Source organism: Xenopus laevis, chromosome 2S (genome assembly GCF_017654675.1).
Source record: "Xenopus laevis strain J_2021 chromosome 2S, Xenopus_laevis_v10.1, whole genome shotgun sequence".
Classification (NCBI taxonomy): Eukaryota; Metazoa; Chordata; class Amphibia; order Anura; family Pipidae; genus Xenopus; species Xenopus laevis.
In genome coordinates, this window is record NC_054374.1 from 81,144,385 (window position 1) to 81,167,406 (window position 23,022).

The window sequence follows — 23,022 nt, forward strand, 5'->3', positions numbered from 1 at the left end:
CCCTGTCAAAAGAAACACTGCATTTCTTTCCTTCTATTGTGTATACATGGGCTTCTGTATCAGACTTCCTGCCTTCAGTTTAAACCTCATTGCCCTGGGCAAGAGCATGCTCAGTTTGCTCCTCTCCCCCCCCTTCTCTACTGTAATCTGAGCCCAGAGCAGGGAGAGACTCAGTCAGGAAGTGATGTCACACCATGTTAATACTGCAGCTCCTATCCCAAACAAACAGAGAGTTTCTAGAGCTTTTTACTCAGGTATGGTAAAACATTCTACAGCATAAATATAGCATTCTAGCTTGCACTATTGCAGCTAATCTATTGGCAATAAAATGCCTCCGTAGCTTTCCTTCTCCTTTAAGCTGGCCATAGATGCAAAGATCCGATCTTCCTGATTTCCCGACTTGCCACTGACCATTCCAATCAAATAAAGTAGTAAAAGAACAGATCAGCCCATGTTCTGCCCCTGACAGCAATTGTATGAAAGTTTATGTCCGGTGACAGAGATATTCTCGGCAGCCGACAGAAATCTTTTAACCTGGCTGATCGACCAAAAGACCGATCTCTGTGGGACGAAAAATCTCCGGACTCTCCACACACGGTCCGAAAATCGTACGAATTGAGGATTCGTATGATCGGATCTTTGTGTCTATGGCCAGCTTTAGGATATTACTACACAGGAGATCAGATTTTGTGGGTCAGATTTTATCTGATCGTGCCATGTAACACCAAAGGATTTGAAGAATCCTACAAAATCTGTCAATGTATTTCAATGGAAGAAAAAAAAGTCAGACACCATCAGATTTTATCTTGTTGGGTGAAGATACAGCATGCTGTGTTCCAGTCTAACAGTTGTGTCTCGACAGATGGAAACATTTCCATGTAGTCATATTTTTGTACCAGTTCCATTATATAGTGACCCACGAGACTGCATCCAACTTGTGGATGCTTTATTGTCGATCCAACACCATCCTACAAAACTTTCTTTGGAAGTGTGCAGCATCTGCATCCGACAATGCTATTACTTACCTTATTTCTGTCACATCCGACCTAACGCCTGCATTTTTGCGCAGCGCGTCGGATCGCACGGAAATCACCCGTGAAGTCCTACCCTAAAACATTACTTTTATTTCAAAACAAAATAAATCTTAAAATGAAAGTGTGAACTGAGTGAGTGGAAGCTGAAGAACAATAGCTGGAAAAGGGTATGCTGGGAAAAGACTATGTCTAGTTTGCAGCCCAGTGTGTGTAATATTTCTCCCCTGGGGAAAGCTCACAGAAAAACATCTTGCAAATGCCAAAAGTTGCGTTATCAACAAAATTTGAGAGCCTAAGCAATTAGCAAGCTAGCTAAATTGATTTCTACTGCACAAGCTTTTTTACTATAAGGATCCTGTAAAACGGAAACTCCCACCAAAACAAAATAGAATCAGTGAACTGCTTCTTTAAAATCTTTAAAGACCTGCCACTCCAGTTGTTTTAAAGTTAATAGTAAGGCTGCAACATCCACTTAATCACAAACAGACAACAAAGAGATGGCATTGCTGGTTCCCATAAAAACACTGTTCTAGCTGTCTACTCCTATTTTTATTCCTAACCTCTTCTCCTGAACTCAGTGTAACCATTACAGTGCTCAGTCCAAGTAGGACTTTTTATCAGAGTAAGTTGTGGCTGTGTAAGCTTGCATTTTATTTTTCACAATACGATTTTATTGAAGTGAACATTATTATTAGAACGTGACAATGTAGTTCCTTCTGGCATCGTTATGTTAGAGAGTGTCGTTACAGTATGTAAAGTAGCTTGGTATGTTACATCATATTCAATTTTTTATTTTTACAAACTAGAACATTAAACAGAAAGCAAAAAAAACATATTTACAGAACTCTTAACATCAAGATGGTATTCAATTATTGTAGGACACTGAATAAAGTACGTTTTCCCGTCTACCAACTGTGTTGCTAGTAGTATATAGTGATGGGCGAATTTATTCGCCAGGCGCGAATTCGCGGCGAATTTGCGTGATTCGCCGCCAGCGAATAAATTCGTGAAATGCCCGCGAAAATTCGCGGCAAAAATTCGCTGGCGTCAAAAAAAATTTATGGATAGAGAAGTTTTCTACCCTAGGGGATATTTTTACCCACCCACTGACAAAGACAACACTAAAAATCTGGCATGAAAATAAAAATAAACTTAATTTATCCACCTCTCCTTACATACTACAACCCCTGATGAATAATCCAGAATTTGTTCCCAGTATGGAACCTGGTTCGTTTAAAAGGTGGAACCTGTGGGAAAATAGATAAACCATAATCAAAGACTTTATAATTAACAATAAGATAATGTCTCTCACAGAGATACAAAAACATTGGGGTCATCATCCAAGGGAGACATGGGGGTACAGACAACTATACTTCTATATACAAAGAAATATACTGAAAAATTGGTCTAGATCCTTAATTCCTTAGGAGCATATGTTATTATCCCCGTTAAAGATCAATAAACCACTTTCAAAGACTTACAGATTACTTCTAACCCAACTAGCCACACAAGAGAAATTTTTTTGCATTAAATGGGAAGAATTGAAATTAAAAAGTATACCATTAATGTGGAATAAAATCTTTTCCTCCATATTTAAAACATTTAAGGCATCTAAGACCAGAGTATAAATTAATTACCAGATGGCACTATACCCTGGCTAGACTATTAAAATGAGTCTAAATTTATCTGGTTTGTGCCGGAGGTGTAATACCACATTAGGCTCCCACTCCCATATTTGGCTTACTTGTCCAATTTTGGATACATTTTGGACCTCAGTAATTTCCACAATTAACAATATTACTAACTGTGGCATAGATATAAAGGAGCAAAGTCTAATACAGTACTACTAAATTTACTTAAAATAACTTCAAATAGTCTCACCTTATATTTACTGCATGCGGCTAAAGCGCTCATACCAAAAAAATGGAAATTAACGGACCCCCCGACGTTCACTGAGTGGCTTTCCACTGTGGAAGACATCAAACAAATGGAGGAAATTACTCACATAATAAACAATCAGAGTGATCAATTTTGGGATATATGGTCACCTTGGATTTGTTAGATCTGTTAACGTCTCAAGCTGAATAAAGCAGGTGTACCCTTCGGTGGAACTATCGAACAATAGGTGTTAGGCCAGTGAGGGAAGGTACATAAGACACAACCGGGGATAAATCTAGAGGTTCAGATTTATAGATTTATAATGTTCTGTTTATGTTTTTTGTGGCATATGGATTATCCTTTAATATTTTCCTATTCTATTCTGTATTTTTCTTTGTTCCTATTCTTTCTATTATATCAAAATAAAGAATTAAAAAAAAAGAGATTCTATGGCGCCTGTATGGTGTGAAGTTGACCCCATGAAGAAATTTAAATTGGATTAGTTTATCACTGGATGAAACTAAGTTGTCAAATGTATCAAGTGTATCTACCCAAGTGTCCTCAGTTAATGTGGGCATGTCTCTCTTCCATTGATCTAGAAATGTGGGTAGTTTGCAATCATTAGCCCCGGTCAAGTGAGCATAGAAGGCAGATTTTTTTTTTTTTTTTTTAAGTACTGGGGAACTAGCTAAATTTTCAACCCTTCTATGTGTAGTATCTATTGGAGTGGAAGGGAACTGGGCTTGTACCACATGTCTCAGTTGGAGGCAGGTCCGGATTGAGAATTAAAATAGGCCCTGGCATTTTAGGTCAGCCCACATAGAGGCCCAAACAGCCCTCACCAGCCCACTAAATACTGACTTTCTATGGGACCTTATAGCAGCCCATCTGGCATTTGCCAGAACCCACAGATTGCCAGTCCGGGCCTGGTTGGAGGTAGCAAGAAAAACATATTGTTAGGGAGTTTGTATGTACACTTAAGCACTTAGTGCAAGTCCTTGAGGTTTGAACCTTGGAGGCTTGTGCAGCATGAGCAATAGCTCTGTGTCTTAGGGCAGGGGCACACGGGCAGATTTGGGGAGATTTAGACGCCTGGCGACTAATCGCCTCTTCTTCGGGGCGACAATCTCACCGAACTGCCGTCTGCCTGCTATAGTGAGAAAACGCCAGCGCAATGGCACTCACAGCCTCGCGAGGAAACTTCAGGCGACTTCGGAAATCGAAGCGCCACGAGTGCATTGCCGCAGGCGATTTTTCATTTTAGCAGGGGGAAGGCAGTTCGGGGAGATTGTTGCCCTGAAGAAGAGGCGATTAGTCACCAGGCGACTAAATCTCCCCTAATCTGCTGTGTGCCCCTGCCCTAAGGGAATAGATTCAGTGCCTTGTTCCATGTCCATACAATTTCTTTCATGGCCAGAGTTGCTTTGTTTGTTTATGCACAGCCTCTATAATAGGCTCTTAGTGCTTCATAGGAGCCTATAACCTGTGATTCCAGTCGTGTTGTCGCATTGTCAGGGTTTGGGGATGCCCTCCACCATGTAGTGGTTAGTTGTAGAGGAACATGTTAGGGGCAGCCAGCCCTCCCACGTCTGTGGGCAGTTGCAGTTTCATTGAGCTAATTTTGGGGTTAGAGAAATTCCAGTACAAATGAGATAGTAGTGATCTAATTGTAAGAAAAACCCTGAGGCAATGGTTCTGATTTATCTGCTGCAAACACAGTTGACTTTTGCCAGTTTATTTTCAGACCAGAAAACCATGTATGTGTATTATAGTAAAAGCTGCTTCTACATCTGAGTGGGGGTTAGCCAGTTATAAAAGAGTATCGCCAGCAAACGGCATTTTGTTTGGTTATGGGCCCCAATTTAAGACCATTTATATTGTCGGCTTGTCTTATTCTAACTACAAGAGGTTCCATTGCAATAGCAAAAAGGTTTGGTGAGAGGGTGCAACCCTTGTACCCTGGTGTAATTGGAAGGGGGATGGACATGTTGAGGTTAGTTCTTATGGTTCCTTGAGGTGAGCTATACAGTGCCTGAATCCATAGCACGAAATTTGATTGAAAGCCAAAACGAATGTAGTGTTGCCCACAGGTATGGCCATTCAATCGAATCAAACGCCTTTTCATTATCTAGGGCTTTGATTACTCTTGCACCTGCATTATCGTGGGTTATCACTATATTTGTGTATAGGCATCGCAGGTTAATGTCGGTGTCAGGTACTATTATGGTATGCATGATTGTGTTTAGGTGTCGCTAGTAAGCCGGCATTCTTGGTTGCGTGAACTTTACAGGGCACATGTTCTGTTTGCAGATGTAAATGCACTGATGATTTGTCAAAGGGAAAATATCCATGGGTAAGTTATTTGTTTTTGGAAAATGTGATGATGATGGCGAAAGAAGAGGTTTTATGCAGTACAAATCATTCAGTTTGGGTGGGGGAGATGTGCCCAACTTACCTGGTAGGTAAACACATGGTTTACATGTCCTTTAAAAGCTCAAAGGTGTTTCACTCTTACTATTGAGAGGTTTCTCAAGGCCTATGCTCACTATTGACTGAATTTAATAATAATATATTGCTGTTTGGTGTCAAATAAAAAGTTATAGTTAGTTTGGCGCAATGGTAGAACATTTTTGGGTTATTGTCCTAGTAAGTAATAGGCAAAATCAATTGTTTGGCCACTGGACGAACAATCAGATCAAACTTATCTGATAAGGAACACATCCACAGCCCAATGAGGCAATCGTTTTCCAGGCTTATTGATCAATATCTTATTTAGCCTCATGTGTTTTGCTTCATTTATTAACAGGATGCTGTCTTGGGCTAGACTAGAGGGACTGGGTTGGCTGTCAGTATCTATCCATATATGCCTAGCTTTTATAAACTAACCAACTGTAATAACTGGGCAAGCCCTTCCAAACCCCACCACTGAACATCCCCTAAATACTGCCATTTGCCTACCTTGTTTTGGGAAAAAAAAAAACAACAGCCTCATGCCTTCCAATGCCCTTTATAATCCACAGACTAACCATAGTTTATCTTATATGTGTCAATTAAAAGTGAACAAAAATTGCCTTTATGTTAGCAAGTTCTCTTGTAATTGCTCCTAAAAACAGTTATCAGGAAAAAAACAATTGAACTGACACCAGAGGAGCAGATGGATGGGTTGGGTAAGAATGTTACATTTTCTTTTAACCTCACAATTATACCTAAAAAAATATTGCCCTTGGTTAGCCTGTGTGTGCAAAATGATATTGTGGCACTGTATAATGTAGCTAGCTTAGGGATGCACCGAATCCAGGATTCGGTTCGGGATTCAGCCTTTTTCAGCAGGATTTGGATTCGGCCAAATCGAATTTGCATATGTAAATTAGGAGTGGGGAGGGAAATCACGTGACTTTTTGTCACAAAACAAGGAAGTTTTCCCCTTCCCACCCCTAATTTGCATATGCAAATTAGGGTTCGGATTCGGTTCGGTATTCGGCCGAATCTTTTGCAAAGGGTTCGGCCGAATCCAAAAAAGTGGATTCGGTGCAACCCTAAGCTAGCTATACAGAAAAAGGCAAGGAAAAGCCCAAGCTTCTGCCCTCTAACTATAGATGATCCTATAAGGGTCTGGCCACACGGGCAGATTTGGGGAGATTAGTCGCCAGGCGACGAATCCTATTCTAATCGGCGATCTGCCTTCCGCCAGCTAAAATGTAAATATCTTGGGGGCAGGTACACGGAACGCTTTGTTATCCAAAGTCGCCCGTAATTGTCTCACGAGGAAACTTTGGGGCGACTCAGGAAAGCTAAGCGTTCTATGTGCCTGCCCCCAGACGATTTACATTCTAGCCGACAGAAGGCAGATCGGGGAGATTAGTCGCCATGAAGAAGAGGAGATTTGTCGCCTGGCTACTAATGTCCCCGAATCTGCCTGTGTGGCCAGACCCTTACCCATAGTCTACATTTTGCTATAAGTGGGTGTTTGTGGTTGTGCATTACCAATTGCCAGTTCATCTGCCATTATGGGACTGTTTTTTTCCTAACATATACAAAATCTATATTATATTCTCAGCTAACATCCCAGTTACCAGCTATAAAGATTAAACACACGTTACACATACAGAAATCTGATAACAAGAAAATGCATTTCCATGTGTTTTGTTGAACAGTTTTACTTCAAGGACAAATTTACATTTACAAAACATAAAAACAGCTGTTAAGTCAAAACAAATAAAAAGTGCAAAAGCTTATAATAAAGTATTCAGTGGTACATATTTCCAGTACTCTTGAAAAATAAAGGTGTGTTTCAAATAAATGGATTATAATTAGGAATGTGTTAAGAAAGGGGGGGGGGGGAAGTGTTGTCTTTCAAGTCATTTTACTGCCATAAATCTTCAGTCCGGCCAAATTTGAAAACCAATCCCCTGGAAAAAGATTACAATTATTAATAATGTTTAACATAGACAGTATTGAAAGAAAAGCAATAACATTTACATTTACAGTTTGTTTTCATTATGAAAAAAATAAATTTTTTAAAAAATATAATCTCACATAAGAAGAAAAAAATTATTAAAGAAGAACAAAATATTTTTGGATTTTGAGGAGTACCAAACTGAACCTGAATCCTAATTTGCACAGGCAAATTTTAGTGCAACTGAAAAATCTGCATCATATTGTAACGGCAATATCGACACCTTCATCTGATACAAAAATTGGATTATAAATAGTGATGGTTGAATCTGACCCTTTTGGCTTCCCCCGAAGTACATGTTTCTATATGAGAAATATCACTTGTCATTTTTAACAGTAATACATTTAAAACCAAAAGTTAAAGGAATGGTTTATACCAAATGAGATTCTGTGTTAACAGAAAAAGGGCCGTGCACATGTGCAGTTGAAGTGCGAGTTTGGATTTTACTCTTGGAGGCACATTTATCAGGGGTCGAGTTTTTTTGTTTTTTTTTTTTAAAAACTCCCATAAACTCGAAATTCGATTAATCGAAATTTATTAATTACATCAAATTTTCTGTGCTTGGACAAATTGAATCAACCCGAAAACTCTGGCCAAAAAAAAAATTTTACCCTTAATAAATCTGTCCCTTAAAGTTCTGAGGCTGAAGCAATTATATTGGTTCCCCAGTAAGTAATCATTTACTTCTACTTAAAAATTCGAACAAACACATATATTGACACTACTCTAAGTTTTCTGATCTACAGTGTCAAGTGATGGGAATTCCTGTGCTCAACTCTGACTGGTAAATGTATCCTCCTATTTAGTTCCCGGTCTCTGCAGCAGGGTAGGTTCCATCACTGACAGAAAGCTAGTGCAGTTTGCACACAGGGCCAACAGAAACACTAGTCAGTCTCCAGTCTCAACCAGGATTATTAATTGTGTATCTTAAAATATTTGCAAGAAAATGTGCACTCACCCAAAGAAAATGAAAGCATTCTGAAAAAATATGGCAATTCCAGGATATACCACTGGGTTACCTGTGAAACGGAGAGAGATTTCATTGATTAAACACGCATATTGCATATGGAAAGCCATGTATACACCTAAGCAGACACTTTTTAAAATAGTTTCCCTTGGTATAATAGATTTCGGAACAGATTTATCAAAATGTGAGATTAGCACTCATCACAGAAAAACACACCCACGTTTTATTGATCCCTATGGGATTCTTATATATTTTAAAGGATGAAAATTAGAGTTCATCATTTGATAATTACTAGGGATGCACCGAATCCAGGATTCGGCCTTTTACAGCAGGATTCGGCCGAATCCTTCTGCCCGGCCGAACCGAATCCTAATTTGCATATGCAAATTTTTTATCACAAAACCATGAAGTAAAAAAAGTTTCCCCCTTCCCACCCTTAATTTGCATATGCAAATTAGGATTCGGTATTCGGCCGAATTTTTAGTGAAGTATTCGGGGCTTTGGCTGAATCCAAAATAGTGGATTCGGTGCATCCCTAATAGTTACTCTGTAGTGAGATCTAATCTCACATTTTGATAAATTTGCCCCTTAGTGAAGGCAAAACCCAAAAACCTGAAACCCTGGGCTGGTGCTCCTATCAGAAAAAAACTGCACCAGCTCTGGGTTATTCCAGCGAGCACCACAGAGTGATTGTCTTCCGACTTCTTTTTTCTCGCAGCTGTGCATGCGCATTAGAGCGAAAAGCCGAACTTTAACAAAAACGTTGGCTATTTCATTCTACTGCATGTGTCTGCCCTGGGAAATTTGAAGAAAGAAGAAGCCATAAAAGAAGCGCTCAGTGGTGCTCGCTGGAATAACCCCCGGGCCAGTGGAGTTTTCTGCTTATAGGAGCACTGTCCTGGGGTTTCAGGTAAGTAAATACATTCACTTGGGGGTGCCTTACATTTGGCACCCCCAAGTGGTATACTCGGGGGGGGGGGGTGAACAGCAGGAGAGTCGCCTCAGGTGGCAAAGGGTCAGGATCACCCCTGTCTGTGATTTGTCCTGTTCAGGCACCTGCAGGAAGAACACTGAAAGCAAACATTTGGTTGGTGGCCATGGGTCACTGCGCTAGTGTAAATTTGATCATAGTTAGTAAATGGCCCAAAGAAAGGTACTGAAAACCTAGAAACACTAGTAAATGAGTACAGTAGAAAAGAAATCCAAATATCTGCTAAAATCAACTCTTTCAACACTTTTTAAAATTCTTTATACCACCATGAAAATATTTCACTAACCTACCGTTTGCTACATAACCGCCAAACAAAATCCACATGGATGCAATCAGAGAACCAAAGGACAACATGAAGCCAATAAAAAGCCAAATACGGGCACCTGGAAAAAGAATCAGTCATCAGTCATCAGTCATAAACGGTGAGTTCTGATGTCATTTCTGTCACATGACTCACTGAAATTTGTGTATTATAATAAAAAAGTACCCCCAGTTGTAAAATACGAGGGTATTAGAAGTTACCTTGGAGTTCCTTGACCCGTTTAAAAACACTCGGCCTTCAGTCATGAAACTCCTCGGTAACTTATAATATCATTATATAGAGGGGGTACTTTAGTCACTATATATAAATAGGGTCAATCCACTAATGAATGAAGCTAAGGGGCTGCCCTTTCTGGAGTTGTGTACAGTATGCACAAGCCACAATCTGGTTGAGAAAAAACAGTTCCCCCCAGGCTCGTAATGTAAAGATCCTTACCCAGAGCTGTTATCTGTGTACCACCATATCTACCTATGCACAGGCAAATTCTGTGCTCATGTATATCCCATGTGGCCAATTTCACTTTTATACTAGAACTGGGGCACTCAGAAGCCAATCATAAATTTGCATGAACAATAAAAAACTCAGAGGTCCAATCCCAGCAGGCAGCAGCTTTGGATAAGGAGCTCTGGCCTGTGCCGCTGTGGCTCCCCCAAGTACAGTATGGGAAGTGACAGGCCACAGCTCCAGGGAGGGAAGTGTCATAGGTTTCCTTTAAGAAAAATGTGATAATTAGCATAGCACAAAGATTTGCCTTGGTGGCACAATTACAATTTTACTGCCCCAGTATGAATCCCAGCACATTTATTACTTACCAGTTTGCCCCAAACATCCCTCACTGTAGCTTTCTCCACGAACCTGGCCATTGGACACTGCATTTATCCTATATAAGCACAAAAACAAAAGATCAGATACATTAATATATTTACAAAAGAATATTCTGGGTTTATAAAACATAAACAATACCATTACTAGAATAAAGAAGTAGGCACAACATAATACACAGCAAGTAACATAGACAACTTATTGTTATATCAGTGCCTGCCCACCTAAGGTTCCTACTATGCCCAAACATAAATTGAGTAATGGGAAAAAGCAAAGTTATATGAAAATTAAAGGACGAGTAACAATTTTTTTTAAAAAAAAATTGTTTCTTTTTAACGAAAAGAACCTACCAAGACAGTTTAAACTTTTAGTTCGCAAAGCTATTATTAAGAAATGACTTATCGATTCTCTGCATGCGTTCCTCTTCAGAAACGCCACAGGGCGACGATCCATCGTGCGGTGCTCAACTTCTCCTCCCTGGCACGATGGATCGTCGCCCTGTCGCCTTTTCTGAAGAGGAGCGCATGCAGAGAACTGGTAAGTAATGTCTTGGTGGTTTTTTTTTTCGTTAAAAAGAAACAAATTTTTTAAAAAAAAAAACATTTATGTTACTGGTCCTTTAAGTTTACTTTCATTGGTCGAAAGTAAACTCTAAACCAGTTTGCGTCCCTCAGATGGGCAGCTTTAGTGCAACTGACGATAACAAAAAAAAATAAATTCAGTGCTGCCATCTAGGAGCAGTCATTCAAGCCTGCATCAGCTGGAATACTTGAATGCTGAAGTGGTAAGCTTTGTATCTTCAATAAGTCCCTTTCTTGTAGACTGTTAAAAAAAAAAGCCTATTAAATCAGCAGCAGCATCCCAAAGACATAAGCTACATTTCAGCCCTTACCAGTTTACCTTCCTTCCAGAACAGTAACATTGGTCTTTACTTCTGCATCCATTTGCAGACAATGGCATCCAGCCATTCAGTTGAATGGGATACTCTGTGAGTTGCCCGACACCCACTAATAACACTCAAATATGCATTCCAAAGCATGTATTAGTAGCAGGTTTTTGAAAGACCTCAAGCACTTTCCATGCAACTGAATTTAAAGTGATTTGTAGCAATTATTGGCCAGGAAAATGCTGCTGGTGCCAAGGCCCTTAAAGGAGAACCAAACCCTTTATATTAAAATCCACTACCCTACATAGGCCCCCTACCTGCTCCCCCCAGCCTAGGTGTTACCCTCGGTAAATGCCCCAACTCTTTGCTTACACCTCATTGCAGATTCAGCGCATCAGAGTTCACAGGCACCATCTTCTTCTTTTCAGTAATCTTCGTAAAGTTGGCGACGTACATTGGTGCATGTGCAGTTGGGAGCAGTCTTCTGGTTTTTGACAACTGCACATGCGTCGAAAGTGACAGAAATTGCCAAAGCGCCGAAAAAAGACCTGAAGATTATCAAAGAAAAGAAGATAGCGCCCGAGAACTCTGATGCGCTGAATCTGCAACGAGGGGTAACTTAAGAGTTAGGGGCATTTTCTGAGGGCAACACCTAGGCTGGGGGGGAGCAGGTAGGGGAATAGAGGATTTTAATATAAAGGGTTTGGTTTCCTTTAAAGGGGTTTGGTTTCTTTTAAAGGGGTTTGGCTTCCTTTAAATTAATTTTTAGTATGATGTAAAAAGTGATATTCTGAGACAATTTGCAGTTGTCTTTTTTATTATTTGTGTTTTTTTGAGTTATTTAGCTTTTTATTCAGCAGCTCTCCAGTTTGCCATTTCAGCAATTTGGTTGCTAGGGTCCAAATTACCCTAGTAACCATGTATTGATTTCAATAACAGACTGAAATATGAAAAGGAGAGGCCTGAATAGAAGGAAAAGTAATAAAAGTAGCAATAACAATATATTTGTAGCCTTACGGAGCATTTGATTTTTTAGATGGGGTCAGTGACCCAAATTTGAAAGCTGGAAAGAGAAATAAAATAAATAAAAAGCTATAATAAAGAAAAAATTAAGGCCAATTGAAAAGCTGCCATTCTACAACATACTTACAGCTAATGTAAAGGTGAACCACCCCTTCTGAGACAATTTGCAGTTGTCTTTTTTATTATTTGTGTTTTTTTGAGTTATTTAGCTTTTTATTCAGCAGCTCTCCAGTTTGCCATTTCAGCAATTTGGTTGCTAGGGTCCAAATTACCCTAGTAACCATGTATTGATTTCAATAACAGACTGAAATATGAAAAGGAGAGGCCTGAATAGAAGGAAAAGTAATAAAAGTAGCAATAACAATATATTTGGGGTCAGTGACCCAAATTTGAAAGCTGGAAAGAGAAATAAAATAAATAAAAAGCTATAATAAAGAAAAAATTAAGGCCAATTGAAAAGCTGCCATTCTACAACATACTTACAGCTAATGTAAAGGTGAACCACCCCTTTAATATTCTACTTGACAAACACAGAGAGAAAATAATTTTTAACAGTACTACAAGTCTAAACTGTCTTCTAGATTATAATGAATAACTAGAGAGGTACATTTCCTGAAGAAAATGTGAGTGGTGCTTGCCGTGGCAAAACTCAGGCCCAAATCTGATTGGCTGTTGTTGCCCCGCCCCTTTTTTTCCTAATTGTGAACCACAGTCACTCAGTGACTAACATACCAAAGTTTGGGAATGCTGTCATTTAATGTGTAAAAATGGCAGCATTTCTATTTTTTTCTATTGAAAATCAATGAATGAAATTTGATTGGTTGTTGGTGGCTCCGCCCACTTTTTCTAAACTTGAAGTGGAAACCCCCAGCGACCACATTTGTGATATTCAAGGTCCCTGACATCAATACTGAGAGAATGGCAGCCTTCTTAATTTTTCCCATTAAAACCAATCAAAGAAATCTGATTGGTTGGTTTTGGCTCCACCCACTTTTCTTAATTTTAATCCCAGTCCCCCAGTGACCAACTGTGCCAACTTTGAGGAGGCTGCCATTAACCGTCTAAGAGCGGCAGCAGTTTAAAATTTTCCTATTTAATTGAATGGCTGAAATTTGATTGGCTGTTGTAGACTCCGCCCACTTTTTGTAAATTTTGGCTGCAGTCACCCAGTGACCCACGGTGCCAAGTTTGGGAGCTCTGGCTTTATTACTGTGAGAATTACAGCTGTTTACATTTTCTCATTGAAGTCAATAGGGAAAATCTGATTGGTTGTTTGCGGCTCCGCTCACTTTTTTGGGTCCCCAAAATAGGACAGAAAAGTCACAACACCCCATTCCCGAATAAGCTGAACGGTTTGACACCTCATTCATGGGTCTGCGACAAACTAATTATTCGATAAATTCCCCATTATAAGTCAATGGGGCAAATTTGGGGACCTCTCCTGCCCCGGGGGTAAAACTTATACCCTCGTGTGGGGTATCATCTGACACAGGTCGCAAACCTCTTCAAATGTGGTAAATTTAACGTTTCTACAAGATTCCCTCTCTGCGCTAGAATCCGTCAAAAGTTGGCCTCAATGTTAATCTATGGGACTTTTCGGGGTGGTTAATTGCCCCCGCAAGGGGCAATTAACCACCCACCCCTTAGAAAAGTCATACCACCCCATTCCCGATTAAGCCGCACGATTTGACACCTCATTCATGGGTCTAGGACAAACGGTGCGGGACTAGTTACGCGCCAAACTTTCATACGGAAGAAGAATAAAAATAAGTTTGCAAGATAACAGTAGTGATGCTTTGCTTCGCAAGCACCACTAATAAAAATAAGTTTGCAAGATAACAGTAGTGATGCACCACTAATAATATGTTTGTTTGGGAGCCATTTTTAAAATGCACAAACAACAGACAGAGTCAGAAGCGGAAGTAACATATATATATATATATATATATATATATATATATATATATATATATATATATATATATATATATATATATATATTTCAAGAATAACTCACATTAAAAATGCAACAGTGGCTATAACACCACATGCATGGTATGCATGATTCAGCCTTTCTGTATCTGGATAAATGACGGCAGCATCAATGATGATCCACCAACCTGTAAAGAACTGAACAAATACCTCATTCAGAAAATATAGAATGCATAAGAGAAACATTAGCAATATCCATACATGTACTGTCAAACATTCAAGAAACAGCTTAAAGGAATTGTTCAGTGTAAAAATAAAAATGGGGTAAATAGATAGGCTGTGCAAAATATTTTTCATTAAATGTAATGTATACAGGCTCAAGTGACTGGATGTGTAACATAATAGCCAGAACACCACTTCCGGCTTTTCAGCTCTCTTGGTTTACACTGATTGATAACCAGGCAGTAACCAATCAGAGACTTCAGGGGGGGCACATGGGTCATAACTGTTGCTTTGAATCTGAGCTCAATGCTGAGGATCAATTGCAAACTCACTGAACAGTTATGTCCCATGTGTCCCCCCTAACTCAGAGTTAGAGAGCTGAAAAGCAGAAAATAGTGTTCTGGCTATTATGTTAGACATCCACTCACTCCAGCCTTTATACATTACATTTTTGACAAACTGACTATATTAGATTTTTTTTTTTATTTACCCAGTTTTTATATTTACACGGAACTGTTCCTTTAAAGGAAAACTATACCCCCCAAACAATGTAGGTCTCTATTAAAAGATACTGAGTAAAACAGTTCATATGTAAAACCCTGCTTCGTGTAAATGAACCATTATCATAATAATATACTTTTTTAGTAGTAAGTGCCATTGGATAATCATAAATAGAAAATTGCCATATTAAAAAATAAGGGCCGCCCCCTGAGATCGTACGATTCACTGCGCACACATACAAACCACATGTAAGGTCACATGAGCCAATTAACAGACAGAGTTCTGCCTTTTGCTTCCTCACTTCTTCCTGTTACAGTTAGTGTTGTAGTATTTCTGGTCAGCTGATCTCTGAGGCAGCACAGATAGAGTCACGAAATGGTGGTTCAAGGCAAGAGATGTAAAAGGGCAATATTTATGTAAATATATATTCCAGTTTGGTAAGATTCTTTAATATGTCATTCAATTTGATATAAACTATCTGTTGCTTAAGTATTCATTTTGGGGGTATAGTTTTCCTTTAAATAGATTTTCCACTGGTGAGATGAGCATACATATTCCTTTCATACAAATTTAAGTAATGTCAGACTGAGTAGGATGCAAAATGTTAATGCTGCTAAAATATGCAAAGCAGTAGATGAGACCAGATATAAACTATTGATGCAATGTATTAGTTGTTTTACTGTCGATCTGACACAATAATTAAAACACTTCATCACACCGGGAGAACTTTACAGATCTGCCACATGTCTAATGCAAGGGTGAATATTTGTATAGGTATGTATAATGGTGTGTGCAATGTGTCAGGTTTTAGGCTTCTATTACAGTGTTGCCATAGTATGCAGCCCAATTTCATAGAAGGACCTGCATTTAATGAGAATCTGCTGTATTTAGATTGTAAGCTCTTTTGTGCAGGGTCCTTCTCAACTTTTGTATCGGTTACTGCTAGCTATGTATGTATTACTGTATATTCTTTGTATAAACCCATCTATTGTACAGCACTGTGGAATATGTTGGCCATCTAAAAATACATAATGATGAAAATAATAAAAATAAAACGTATGTACTCTAATAGTTACTGATCTACATGTATTGAAATAAAACAAGGGCAGGGATGGATCCTATGAATTTTACATATTGATAGCTGCGACAGACACTCAAAGGTTTGATTTTGCCTGGGTGGGAGGGTATAAGCACTTTTCTAAGAAAGGCGTGGGGAAGCAATAAACCATTCACTCAGAAAAGATTTTTTGCATCAACCTACAGTATTTTGATAATTTGTCTGACAAACACATATCTAGCCAAATATTGTCCAGATATTATGTCTCTCTGAATTATCTGATCATCGGCCCCTGGGTCAACAACTGGATCCGCCTGATTTGGCCTCTCACATGGATGAGTTAAAGTCACCAACCAAATGAACAGATGATCAGTTTAAGAAGGGTTCGTCTGTCACTGCCATCTTTTGCCATAGCCAAGATTTTTTATGGGAAGCAGTGGCAGTTAAAGATTGTGCGGCCCTCAGATGGGCAGCTTTAGTGCAACTGACGATCACTAAAAAATAAATAATAATAAATTCAGTGCTGCCATCTAGGGGCAGTCATTCAAGCCTGCATCAGCTGGAATACTTGAATGCTGAAGTGGTAAGCTTTGTATCTGAAAGGGCTTCAATAGGCCCCTTTCTTGTGGACTGTTAAAAAAACCTCCCTATTAAATCAGCAGCAGCATCCCAAAGACGTAACCTACATTTCAGCCTTTAACAGTTTACCTTCTTTCCAGACTAGTAACATTTATCTTTACTTCTGCATCCATGTAGCTTTCTTAGGGATCAGACAGAATGGCATCCAGCTATTCAGTTGAATGGGAAACTCTGTGAGTGGCCTGACACTACGAGTAGCACTCACATTTACAGTTACACAAAAGACACAGCACTTACCAGAACACCAGCTGCAACAGAGGCCACTGTGTTTCTCTTCTCGCCCCAATCAATGCATTCTGAGCATCTCAAGTTGTCAAAAAACCCAGACATTTTGGAAAGAACTGTTGAGAAAAATACAGACAACTGTAGATAACAATATATTCAAGAGAAAAAAAAAAGATGTCAAGCTAAGAAGATACAAGTTGAAATACAGGTGTGGAGATCTGCAGGCCATAATACACCATGTTAGCAAGAAGTAAACAAGACTGATATTTTCAGAATTACAGCAGTATGCAATTGTTGTTCTAAAATTGTTCCCCTTGAATATATATATATGTAGGAGACTAAAACTTGTTAGCCAGAGAAAGTAAACCATGAGCACTTTGTGCAATGTCACCAGCTGGCATTATCTCTCAAAAACATCTGCCAAGCCCAACATATCAAACACAACATGCAACTGTAACAATAAAGCAGCGGATTTAAAAGAAAATTACCCACTTTCCAAGAAGGTTTCACATAGACACCCAAGTGCCAAGGACATATTATATTGTGTAACAATTGCGTATTCAGTATGCACATCAAGAATGCCTGTTATGCTACAGCTGCCAGCATGCATTCCCACAGACAGCTTAAACTGTGGGGAAATAGTTCATAAACTACAAGTGAGACTTTCTTTAGGTACAGGTTTACACATCTTTTGTTTTTACGAAGAAGGAAAATTCAACTTTGTGAAATTACATGAACTGTTCATATTCTGGATTTATGCAATACAGTATTATTATTAATCATGAGCAGTAAAGCTATTCAGCTAAAGTTGAGAAGTTGATCTTATTCACTGTAGCCAACAGAAGGCTTAGGGCAGAGACACACGGTCAGATTTGGTGAGATTAGTCGCCCGGCAACAAATCTCCTCTTTCTTTGGGAAGTCTAATTTCCCCGAACTGCCTTCCCATCTGTTATATAGAAAATCGCCAGCGGGATGACACTTGGAGCGCTTCGTTTTCCGAAGTCGCCTCACAAGGAAACTTCGGGCGACTTCACAAAGCAAATCGCTCCGTTTGCCATCCTGACCATGTGTCTCTGCCCTTATGGTTGAAACAAAGAGAGAACTGTAGTTTAAAGGGAGCAATGGGATCAATATTCTACTTTTGCCTGATGCATCTTATATACTTAACTATACGAGAGGCTTTAGTATGATAAAGTACTATACAATCTTGTGTGCATATAATTGTGTGGGATGCTACAAAATCTGATCATATAAAGTGTCTGGTTGTATCTGTCTGCATGTTATATATCTGAATGTGAAACACTATATGACTTTCTTTTGCCAGATGAAATGGCAGCATTCTGTGTCCCCCTCTGTCTGTCACATTGGAAGAGAAATCTTGTATACACTTGACAGATCACATATGAATATACTTTATATTGTGTTTAGGAGTGCAGACATCCAAAACAAAAAAGGGTCTTGTTTAGCTGAGCACTTAGACAAATGTAGTGCTTAAGGAGTCCTCGCTGGTTCCAGCCACAACCCATGTTGACCACAGGAATGACGTATTAAAAATGATTATAACGCAGTTTGGAACAGAAAAAAAAAAGTTCTAATCACATACCACCCCACAGTCCCGTTAATGTCACACAGCCCACAGTCCCGGATAGCCGACAATGTCTTCCTTCTACACTCCTGCAGACCAACAAACCCAGACGTCACATGTCTCTTCTCACGAGATTGTGACGTCGCCCTACACGGATATATAAGCGCAGTGACGCAGTGACGCTGTACGTAGTTGCGAAGAAGATGGCGGTACTGTAGAATGGTATAAGGGAAAGCTTTTATGTTTTTGTGGTGGTTGCTAGCCAGTAGCAGTATTTAGGTTACCCGCAGTACCCACCATAGTACCTGACCAGACACTAGCAAGTCCGCTTTTGCTCCCAATATTTACGTAAAATAAGTCATTTATCCCAATGTATGCAAGGGGAAGGGGCGTATACACTTTCTTTCCTGGTTGCCAAATGGCAACAACACCTGCCACCATCAGAATGGCATCTCCCAATTTGATCAGAAGGGAACTAATATTTGTGTGAACTAGTGCAGGCGAAATAAAGTCATCTTTAGTTTTTATGTACTGTAAGGGCTGAGTGTTTTTGTGTATACAGATTTGTGAAATTTTAAGGACAGTATCACAAGGCAGAAAGTAGGAGACAACGGGAAAATTGCACAAAAACCATTAAGCTCTTCTTGAGACACTCCAGATTTGTATGCCACTTCTGCTCTACATTTTGTAGGAAGTCCTGCTTCTACCCCAATTGGTGTCCTTCACTTGCTAGCTTATTCTTTAATGCTTTTCAGCAACTAGATGTCCAGCTCTTTTCTTTGCTTAGTGCCAGAAATAGATTGTCAGCTCTTACTGGTGCACTTTATGGGAAACCAAACCTGGTTAGGACAAGAAGGGCTAAAAAGAAGTCAATTTACATGCAAAGCGAAGCCTTCTGAAATCAGAAGGTATTTACTTGTCTCATGCCATACACACAACACTGCCTAGATACCAAAAGAAGAGGTTTAATTCTCCAATAAGGCATCATGGGCGGAGACAGTATCTGTGCTATAAACCAGCGGTTCTGGATGCATAGTTGGCCAAAGGGACATAAGGGAATGATTTGCATGTCTCCTCCCATGATGCCTTATGGGAAATAGTGGTGAGCACAACTTTCCCTTGTTTGTTATAGTTATACAGGAGCAGTGACCAGCTCCATGTTGTAGCTCCCACCCCTCCCAGCTATAGTCAGGTGATCCCACTGGTGTCTAATAAAAGGGCAGCCAAGTTTGGGAGTTTTACTTTGAAAGCAGCAAGTTATGTTGCAGGTAATACCTAGTCCCTTTGTAAAATGTATAATGAAGCAATAGAATTCTTAATGAATCAGATAAAATTGAGCATAGGACTGGCCAGATATGGGATGACTGACGTAGTTGGCCAGCTTAAATATATTGCAATATATGGACAAAAATTCCCTTTTTTGATTAAAGGGTAAGGCATTTTTTAGTAGCAGTATGCACAAAATATCTCTGTCTTAAATATATTTATATTGAGGGACGCTTGATGTGGGATATGGATATGGAACTTGGTTGCCATTAACTTTGGCCAGTTGTTGAAAGGCCTATTGAACTGAACACTTATTACACTGAATATGGAAAGGTGAATGGGTTGACCTAGTATATGTTATTGAATATGCGTTCTACACAGGAGCGGTAAAGCCACGTTGTACTATAATATATTTTATTTTTTGCAAATTAAATTTCATATTCTATTTTTACACTTTTTTTTTTTGCACATTTTTTACATATGTATTTTTGTGGTTCATTCACACTATGGGGCCGATTCACTAACTTCGAGTGAAGGATTGGAAGTAAAAAAAACTTCGAATTTCGAAGTGTTTTTTGGGCTACTTCAACCATCGAATGGGCTACTTCCACCTTCAACTACGACTTCGAATCGAAGGATTCGAACTAAAAATCGTTTGACTATTTGACCATTCGATAATCGAAGTACTGTCTCTTTAAAAAAAACTTCGACCCCCTAGTTCGCCATCTAAAACCTACCGAACTCCATGTTAGCCAATGGGGAAGGTCCCCATAGGCTTTCCTAAGTTTTTTTGATCGAAGGATATTCCTTCGATCTTCGGATTAAAATCCTTCGAATCGAACGATTCGAAGGATTTAATGTTCGATCGAAGGAATAATCCTTCGATCGTACTATCTGCGCTAAATCCTTCGATTCCCAGTCGAATATCGAGGGTTAATTAACCCTCGATATTCGACCCTTGGTGAATCGGCCCGTAAGTGTGGGGTAAAGCAACTTTAGTTATAATAGAGGGTATGTGGACTGCGAGTGAAGTGGTTTCCAAGATTAGTAGGTTAATTTGACCACACCATAGTATTTACGTAAGGGTATAAACTTGAGGATTCCCTGATAGTAGTAAGTATTTTATAATAGACAGATCTTAGATATCACGTTACCCTTATTGAGGTCTATGGGTTAACTGGACACGCGTAGCAATTGACATCCCAGTGGAGAGATAGGGGCAGTCAGGGAAGACGGGTGAGGTGGAGATCAGGGACCCCACGGGCCACTATGGTGATAGTATAAGGCATTAAGGGAGGGAAATAAGTTCATTGGAAGGCAAACACGGCTTTATTAGATGGGGATGAATATAAACCACAAGGACAGGTCACGTCACATCATTATTTATTACATCCTCAAAGATTTAGACTGTAGTAACATATGCAACATTGTGTGTGAAATTTAAGATATGATGTGTCTAATATTTAAGATAGTTACTTAGTGTTTTGTTTTTAAACTATGCTTCTAGTTTTTTCTAGCTGTACATGAAATGGATGAACAATTTGTAATATAATCTACTAAGAAGCTTTAGTTATTAAATTAATGCTTTTAATTTATTAACTGCACAAGAAATATATGAATTATTGTAATGTAGTCCATCAATGAGCTCTAGTTATTTAAATTAGGTGCGATAGCATGTTTTTTTAGGTAGTCGCCTATTTCTGACAATTACCCTATTTCATCAATTCCTGCTGATTTCCCGCCATATCATGTATATAATGCATGTTAAGTGTTAACTAGTTACTTTGAGAAAGGCCTGTGTGAAGGCCGAAATGCCAGTCTGTAACTCTGGAATAATTTTTTTTTTACATTTTAAAAAGACCTGTGAGTGCAGAGCTCTTTGGAATTGGAATGGATGAATTTTCGGTTTCTGCACCCAGGCACATTAACTATTTTTTGAGTGCCGGTATCACTTGGTAATAAATATATATATATATATATATATATATATATATATATATATATATATATATATATATATATATATATATATATATATATATATATATATATATATATATATATATATATATATATATATATATATATATATACATATATATATATACAAAGTTTGTACAGTGAACGCACTCCTCCCGGTTCAGATTCTGTTGATGGTGGTGCATTGGTCAAAATTCCATGTTACAATTCAGTAAATGGACCCGCACTCATTCTTAAAGGTGAAATAAATGTGCTTTTATCCACAGGTTCATTTCCAACGTTTCGGTCCTCTCTGGGACCTTTTTCAAGGATCCTTGAAAAAGGTCCCAGAGAGGACCGAAACGTTGGAAATGAACCTGTGAATAAAAGCACATTTATTTCACCTTTAAGAATGAGTGCGGGTCCATTTACTGAATTATATATATATATATATATATATATATATATATATACACATACACAGAGAGTCTGAAGGTGCTGCCGCAAAAATATCAGCATAAAGAACACAGAGCACTCATGGGACTTAATTTATGTGCAAAGCTTTAATTGTGTAAGTCGACGTTTCAGGCCTGCACAGAGGACCTTTATCAAGACATCACATATGTCCTCTGTGCAGGACCAAAATGTCGACTTACACCATTAAAGCTTTGCACATAAATTAAGTCCCATGAGTACTCCGTGTTCTTTATGCTGATATATATATGATACCCCCGCCCCTCTAAACACAGTCCTACAGATTACTTAAAAGCCCATAATGCTGAATGTTTCTTTGGAAGAGGTCATGCCAAATAAAGAGAGAAGCAGGTATGGTCTTTCTCCTCCCAAAGAAAATACCCTTTTTCACTTAGGTAGGACTGATGCATGGACACTGCCTTGGCGGGGCGCATCAGCTTATGCATACTTTGTACAAACCATGTAACCAAAAGTGTCTCTTTTTGCCAAATTCAGATAAGTTCTCTTTAATCCAATTGTTCCTTAAAGTTGTATAATGATAGTGCTGGGTTAATTTGTTTAGTTCAGTATATGATATAAGCCACACACCCATGCACCAGACTGATTTTAATTGCAACACATGGATGAGCTGCATTTTTTGTTTTTGTATATTCTATAAAGGAAAGTGGCTTTCCCTTTAATGCTTGCTCTCCCAACCCCCGCCCCTCTAAACACAGTCCTACAGATTACTTAAAAGCCCATAATGCTGAATGTTTCTTTGGAAGAGGTCATGCCAAATAAAG

General features: G+C 38.9%; 1 protein-coding gene across 1 annotated transcript; it reads right to left on the minus strand.

Moving 5' to 3' along the window:
* Positions 1 to 7,053: 7,053 nt before the first annotated feature.
* tmem50a.S (transmembrane protein 50A S homeolog) lies at positions 7,054 to 18,618 on the minus strand. The gene is given in 7 exon segments (NM_001096001.1): positions 7,054 to 7,321; positions 8,327 to 8,387; positions 9,617 to 9,709; positions 10,461 to 10,528; positions 14,397 to 14,509; positions 16,968 to 17,071; positions 18,560 to 18,618. Coding segments are annotated over 6 exon segments (474 nt in total). The 5' UTR covers positions 17,061 to 17,071; positions 18,560 to 18,618; the 3' UTR covers positions 7,054 to 7,275.
* Between the last annotated feature and the right edge of the window lie 4,404 nt (positions 18,619 to 23,022).